The sequence below is a fragment of the Drosophila gunungcola genome (genome assembly GCF_025200985.1).
Source record: "Drosophila gunungcola strain Sukarami chromosome 2L unlocalized genomic scaffold, Dgunungcola_SK_2 000007F, whole genome shotgun sequence".
In the NCBI taxonomy this organism is placed as follows: Eukaryota; Metazoa; Arthropoda; class Insecta; order Diptera; family Drosophilidae; genus Drosophila; species Drosophila gunungcola.
Window position 1 is genome coordinate 3,523,030 of NW_026453162.1, and position 7,951 is coordinate 3,530,980.

The 7,951-nt window shown below is 36.5% G+C and overlaps 1 protein-coding gene across 1 annotated transcript; it reads left to right on the forward strand.

Annotated features, from left to right (window-relative positions):
* The first annotated feature begins 839 nt into the window (after positions 1-839).
* LOC128253188 (uncharacterized) lies at positions 840-1,649 on the forward strand. The gene is made up of 2 exons (XM_052981414.1): positions 840-989; positions 1,101-1,649. The coding sequence occupies exon 2, from the start codon at positions 1,106-1,108 to the stop codon at positions 1,343-1,345; it is 240 nt and encodes a 79-aa protein (XP_052837374.1). The 5' UTR covers positions 840-989; positions 1,101-1,105; the 3' UTR covers positions 1,346-1,649.
* The last annotated feature ends 6,302 nt before the right edge of the window (positions 1,650-7,951 follow it).

A 7,951-nucleotide genomic window follows, 5' to 3' on the forward strand; every position in this document is an offset into this window, starting at 1 on the left:
AACATATACCTTTCTCATATCTATTGATGCCTATGCCTTGGGATGGGCCCTGCCTGTGCGAGTGGCAGTGGTTATGGGCAACTCCGCAATGGCGTTTCCCCAGCTGGCACTGGCTATCGAAATCGCAATCGCAATCGGAGCTCGGTCGGTCGGTCGGTCGGTCGGACGGTCGGTGTTTTGGGTCTGGGGCACGGCGTTGTTGGTATGTTGATAGGGGTTGATTTACTGACTCTCATCCAAATTGAAGTGACTTATGCGACAGTGTGAGCGGGGTGCTCACACACACGACCTCGCAGCAGAACGTCTTGCACATGGCACATGGCACATGGCACATGGCACTGGCACTGGCACTGGTACTCGGCTTAGAGGGTGGAGTCTTGTAAGTCGATTCGGCGAGGGGCTCAGGATAAGCCCGTGTCCATTACACAGCCCATTTGGCTGACTGTGGTTACATGGGCGGCCCACTGCTCGTATATAAGGCGCACAATCCTGCGGTTATATTAACCAGTCAGAACGCAAAGTCATTTGCAGCAACGACGTCAACGTCGCCGTCGGTCGTAACTCAGCCACCCCACCACCCCCCACCACCCACGTTGCCCCACCCCGCTCTCCATACACATGGCAAATTTGCGGCATCAAGAAGTCGCATTTTTCTATGCCCACTCCCCCCTGGCTCACACTAGCGCTCTCTTTTGCTCTCACAACCCCGATTTGTTTCCCAGTGTGCGTGTGCGGCTAGCCACGCCCCCCAGGCAAAGAAAACTCACCACTTTCCGGAAATCCTGCGCATGCGCTCGCTCAAGTTCGAACTAGAGTTCGAAAAACCATTTTCGACAAAACAAGGAGGCTTGGGGCTTTCATTTTCCTGCCTGTCGAGGTCGTGAATGTACGTAGTTCATTCTACTCGGGCATCTCGAACAAATCGGAAGTCGGTCGAGCCAAAAACATTCACAATTATTTGATTTGTCGGGCTAATTGAAAAGTTTCAGGTACGTTTTGTAACAGAAGTCTGTTTAAACGAACAACGCCCTCACCTGAATTAATTTTTTTTTGCTTTAAATGTTTAATTACCGATTAAATGTTTATATATTTATTTGCAGTGAGCATGGACGGCTTCTATAACAACAACGGCTGCGGCTTCAATAACAGCGGCTACTCGCAGTGCCCGAAGAGAGGTTCCTGTTGCAATTGCCCCGGTGGCAACTGCCCCCGAATGGAGGCGGGGGGCAACGATAGTCACGGCACGAGCCAGCAGGGTTGTCCTGGCGGCACCTGTTGTCCCGGCGGACGCTGTCCGGCCGGTAAGTCGCGCTTCAATCCTTACATGCGGAACGGTGGATGCTAGCACAAAAGAGCTGGCGCTTCCCTGCCCGACAAACCAGATGCTTCGCCCCACACTTTACTGGAATAGCTTGGCCCACTTATAAAAAACACCTTCTTGTGCAATGATTTGATAAGTCGGAGTGGACCATAACCCAAGATGAAATGCTGCTTTCACTCAAATCTGGCAATCCAGACACGGTTTCACCTGCATAATATCTTATTGTACAGTTTCCCTGCCCAAGGAATCCGACCAAATTCCATGTAAACGAACATACATATATTGCTCATAAAGAGACCTGGTCGATGCCGATTACTTAGTTGTCAAATTGGCATCGGCATCGTATCGTTTAACTAATTTCTTTCTTATTTTACGTATTTAATTCAATTAAAAAAAAATTATCAATTTACCGGCGGATTGCTATCTATTGGTTTAATGGGTTGCGATTATTAGGATTAGGCAATTTATGCAAACAAATCGGAAATTAAAAAACGTTCTAATAACAAATTGACTTCTTGATGACGAAAATCGGTTGAGTCCACCAATTTGAGGTACCAGTTATTCAGCTAACCAATTTTAGTATACGGTTTTAATGGCGCCATCAGCCAGAAAATTTAAAATAATGATCGTTAACTTCTAAAATAATGGTCCGACATCGTATGAATCGATAGATATTGACCGAATAAACATATAGAGCTTTCTAACTGACTTCTACCATATCACACAGGGCCGTGACGGACTTACGCGAATTTTGGGCCTTGAAGTGGCCGTTAGTATCTTTTACATACTTTTCATGAGCATAATACCTTTTTAATCCACAAGTGACGGGCATTTTAATCAGGGAGTTCAAATGCAATTAAACTTTAATTTTTGACAATCGCGAATGTTTTAAAGATATAACTTTTAAGCTGAGCTTATCAACGAACAAAGAAAAAATATTTCGTTATTGCGATTAATTTTTTTTGGCGAAACTTAACACAAAAATAAACGGTAATATACAGCCCTTGTAGCCATTCCAAAAATTAAATATGCTTTGTAACAACCTTACATCGATTTGAATGCATATAATGTTAAAAATGTTGAATGCAAAAAAACCCCTGAATTTTTCAATCCGTCGTTGTCCGATTTTAATAAATTTAAAACAGTGATTCCTAAGTAATAAACTATTTCTATATTTTCAAATCAAACAAAAGGTATAAAAGTCGTGATGATCGCACCTTCAACATATAAATTATCTGATATCAAATTTTGTGACGAAAAATGAATTCGACTAAATAAATACACGTTTTAAATGTTTCCATTCAGACCACTTCATCCAGGTATTTTGCCTACACAGGCATTTATTATCTAAGCGTGACGAATGGGAACAGTTAAATAGTGTATTTATTTAGTCGAATGCTGAATCATTTTTGTCACAAAATCAGATATTTTATGTTTTACAAGCTGCTATTTGATACCGTTGTGTGATTTTAATACAATTAGAACCGTTTTTCTGAAACAATAAACCATTACATTGTATTGAAGTATGATCAAATCAATTGGAAAACAGCCAAATTATAATTTTTTCATATATTTTCCGTTCCGGCTCGTTTCAGCTTGTCCTAATAGTTTTAAAACTGATGGACTAGTTTGCGTAGAAACGAGTGGACAAATAATGGCTAGATCGACTCTTGTAATGATGCTGTGTTGTTGGGAATGTGTGCTTCTGACTGAACTTAAAATGCCATTTGTAAAGGAAATAAAAATTACGAAAACATTTTATAAATTTTTTTGCAAAGTATCTGATTTCAAATAAGTTTGCTTAAATAAGGAATAGTTTAAAATTTAAATTTAAAACAATAAATAATATTTTACAATTATTTAACGAAAATGTTTTTATAGCATTTTTTATAGCATTTTCCTCAATTCTTGCCTAGGCAGCGTTAACTTCTCCAAACTGAAGTAGCCGTTCCGTTGCTTAATAACTTCTGAAAACATTCATGTTCTATACCAAAAGTTGAGGAATGTCAAGGGCCATAAACGTAAAAGGTTAAACAAAAATCGACTCTAACACTTTTTAAAAATTTTCAAAAAAGGATAAAAAAAAATTAAATAATATCTAAACTACTTTGTTAATTATGTCAAGGCTTAGTGACTAGCATTTGACAATAACTTTTAAATGACATTTATCACTGTAGCATCTCTCGTTTAGAAGTTAAAGCTGTGCAAAGTTTAGATATATTTATCGATTTGCCGCCAAGTTAGCTAGTTTTTGAAAAAGTCGTAGAATACAATTTTTTGTAACGTCCTGCCCAACACAAATAAAATTATTCCAGAATTCTAAAACAAGACCTTATCATTTTTTGAAACTGACATACGACGAGGAAAACTTTTGTTATTTTTAAATTTACCAAAAAAAGTGTTTTTGAAAAACTCTTGAACGAAGCATCATATCCAAGCAAGTTTGGTGTCATTCGACTAGAATTTCGAACAACATTTAAACAGAGTTAAAAAAAGTGTAATATTTTACCAACCCAAGCTCAAAAACACCACTTAAAAAAATGTTATTATTTCACTATCAACCCCTTTTTTCCTAGCCCAATTAACTTTCCTTAAGTCTTGGTATGAAATCCGTATACCTTTCGATTGATGTAACACCCGTTACGATCGGGCCATCACAGCAGATTTTCAATTCTACGGCTATATATAGTAGTCTCCTATGCATACGCACTTGGTGCGCAACGTCACTACCTGTACTGTCGTCTATAGTGATAAATTGAAAACCAGTGAAGTTACACTTATACATTTGCAGAGGGTTTTGTAATTTCAGCCAAAAGTTTCTAACGCAGTGCAGGAGACATTAGAGACCCCATAAAGCATATATATTCTTGATCAGCAGCACTAGGGGAGTCGATATAGCCATGTCGGTCTGTCCGTCTCTCCTAGGGCAAATACTATATCCCGAAGTGCATTCAAATATAACAGCGAAGTTAGTATCAGAACTGTGAACCCATTTCAATTTGGCTTAGGCTCGGTTCGGGGATCGAACCTAAACGATTGATAAGGTTCCGGTTTACGATTCGACTGGTCGATATGCTGGAACCGGGGTTAAACAAATAATATATATATTTTAAATGAAATAACAGTACCAATTATATTTTTATTGTTTTTCGTAAGTTCGTGTACCTTTGCATTAAGTCTTATAAAATTAGTAGATTTTAAAAATCGTTTTTTTACGTTACGTTCACATGGGCACTTAAAGATGTTAAAAATTTTGTCTTCTTTTGCTTTTCGTGTGCAAAATCGTCCATACCATTACTGGAAATATCTCAGTATAAGTAAAATTACTTAATTGAAATGGGCCAAATGAATGTCTTTAAGTCTATTGCACTGTATTTTGTACATAATTTCTTTTAGAATAATTAGTCTGTATTTTAACCCAAAATAAAAAATTTCTTAACGAGATGAAATGTCGTGACGATCGCTTTTTTAACATACAACATTTGATACTAAATTTGGTTTTAGAAATGGATAAGCACTTCACTAAATACATTTTCATCCCGCTTAAACAAAGGGCGTATTCAGCAGAATAACATGATCACTGATAACTGGTGGATCAGTAATCTGTGATCAAGTTTGTTTTGCTGAACGCTCGTGACAAATTACGCATTATTCAATTAATTTTAGCTTGTTTTGTTTGTTTTTATACCCTTGCCGAGGGTATTATAATTTCAGTCAGAAGTTTGCAACGCAGTAAAGGATACATTTCCGACCCTATAAAGTATATTTAGCCATGTCTGTCTGTCAGTCCGTCTGTCCGTTCAGTTCTACGCAAACTAGTCTATTGCAGGTAGTACAAAAATCGGAACGAGTTAGATCGGACGACTATGGCATAAAGCTCCCATAGGAACAATCGGAAAAATAAATAAAAAGAAAGTTTCATCAAAATCGGACGACTATATCATAAAAATAAATAAAAAAAATTATAACTTTGGTGTTTTTTAATTTTTTGTTTAGTTCTTCGAGATATAGTAATGGTTAAATATTTCAGAATTACGATTTAAATTTCATCAAAATGGGACCACTATAGCATGTAGCTCCCATAGGAACAATCGTATAGCTGCCATAGGAACTATCGAATAATTAAGCTGCAAATCATCATAGCTTCAATGTTTTTTAGACATACACGCAAGTAAATCATAATTTTAACGTTTTCAAGAGTATTTAGTTTTTGAAATAGGTGCAAGGGTATATGAACTTCGGCTTGCCGAAGTTTGCTTCCTTTCTTGTTTAATCTTTATTTCAAAAGGTTAGCGCGCTGTCGAGATATCAGCTGGGAACAAAATGTATCGACCCTAACAGCCTTACTCCTACGTAACAGGTAAAAGAAAGCGTTTCCGATCAGGATCCGGCTACTGATATACTATCAATCGGTTGGCAAAAAATCGAGGCATATTTTAGAAGTTTTAGAGTTATAAAGTCATCTGCCGCTGCTCGACCGCTGCTTTGCCAGTAATCGCTGATGTAGCGAGACAGAACGAAAGGACTGTTAACAAACAACTCCGATTGTTCTGTGGGGGAATATTTAGTTTGAACTTTGTTGTCAGAGTAACGGGTATCTTATATCGTTCTTTCTTGACCCTTTTATATTTGATTTGCGCTGTGACAACTCACCGGAGTCAATATTAAATTTGTTTGATGATTTAAAAAGCCAACATTGCACCAAATATCAAGAAAGATTTAACCGTTACCCGAATGGGCAAGCCCAAAGACTCACAATAAACTGAAATATGGACGGCTGATATGGATTCACACAATTAGTCGAGAGCCTCAACTAAAAGATACCCGTTACTTGGCTAACCAATTTAAATATAAATATAAATATTAAATATTAAATATAAATTTGCCTTAATGTACTTTCTCATTTATTGAAGAGCTATTGACCTTTGTCGCACATATATTGTAATTAGAAATCAAAATGCTGGTTTTCGTTCTAATATTTGAGTAGTTCGAAAGTATTTTAGCTTTTACGTTAACGTTTCTTAAGTGTGCAACGTAACCAAATTGCTATTCGATTTTGTCAAGTTAAGATTCAAAAGCAATCGCAATGACTTTTGTAATTAAAATGTAAATTAGAAATTATGTGCTACAAAAATAAATCACATTAAGAATGACGCAATGGAATAAAACTATAACTCATGCGCACATGAGAAAAGGCTTTACTTTGGTAGGACAAACCTACGATAGTGCATTTATATCCACCTTGGCTGATTTCATAGTTGATGGATGGGTTTCGGCTAATCAATAAAAATGCTGTTGGGTGTTAACATAGCTCATTTATTAAATTGTATTTTTTAAACTTTGCATGCCGTTATATTTATGCTTTCTATCTCACACACTAACAATAAATATATATTTTTATTTATCTGATTTTTTTTTAGTAATTTATGTAGGTAGTTAAGTTTGGCCCGTTTTCAGCGTTGTTAGAACCTGCGTTCAATATCGTTGGTAGTTCTCTTCGGTTAACATGGTAGATTTTGTTGTGCAGAAAAAGTACTTATTTTAAGTATAGCGTTTTTAGTTTGAATAAATTATAACTCACAACAAAACAAGACTTCTGCACCAAAAACACTGTTGTCCAGCATTATTTGGTCAAATGGAATGGAACAGTACGTATGAGTGTTACGTTTTAAAGACCCTAAATATAATCAAATTTGTTGCATAACATTAACTAACTCGGGCTGAACGCAGTTTCTAACGCTTTAATACTGGAAACGGGTTCTAATATAGCTTGCTCTTGTATTTTTTTGTTGTTCTCTCGTGCTGCATTTAAAAGACTTTGTTTTATAACACTTCTCACTGTTCTGAAATGTAACATATTTGAAGACTTTGAGCTGTATAGTTCAGTGAAACGTTTGTAGGGAATATAAAGTAACTTATGCTCTGGCTTCAGTGATTGTTCCATAATAAAGACCGGGAGTTTTTTTTTAACAGACCGGACAGATTGAAATTGCAATTGCACTGTCACCTGTCACCCGTACATATGTAATTTTTGTAAATTATTATCAATGCAACATGTAGATCCTCTACAAAATACGGAATGTTTTTCTACCTTGGCTACCGATATATTTATCTAATTTCTTTTGTCTTATTATTATAGATTCTCATTGTTTTTTGACTTTTTTATTTACAATATTGAAACATTTAGGTGTTCTTGTCGTAATTCATGGAAGGAATTGAATGGTTTAAAGCTCGAAACTGAAGTTACAAGTTGGGAAGTTTTTTTTAGAAAGTTGAAATATATATTTAATTGCAATTTAAACGATTGCTTTTACAATGTATGACCCATTAATTACATTATTTGCATTGCTCTTAGTATTTAAAAGTAATCTTGAGAAAATCTACTTGCCTTTAGTTTAATGTGAGGTTGTAGTGTTGTGTTCTAAGACGTGTTTAGTCCCCGCAAAAGGTGCGGGGACATCCTTCGTGATGTGTTTGGTTTTATTTACTAATAAAGTGTTCAAGTTTTTCATTTAATTGATATTACTGGCGGTGCTTGGTTTGATAATTATTGATTTAGCTGTTGTGGGCTGAAACATTAGGTTTTGATTTCCATTTTTGTGCCCTGGCCAAATGGTAGGCTGCTAATAC

Bases quoted from the DNA above. Each gene is read 5' to 3' on its own strand.
- LOC128253188 (XM_052981414.1), top strand. From the start codon at position 1,106: ATGGACGGCTTCTATAACAACAACGGCTGCGGCTTCAATAACAGCGGC.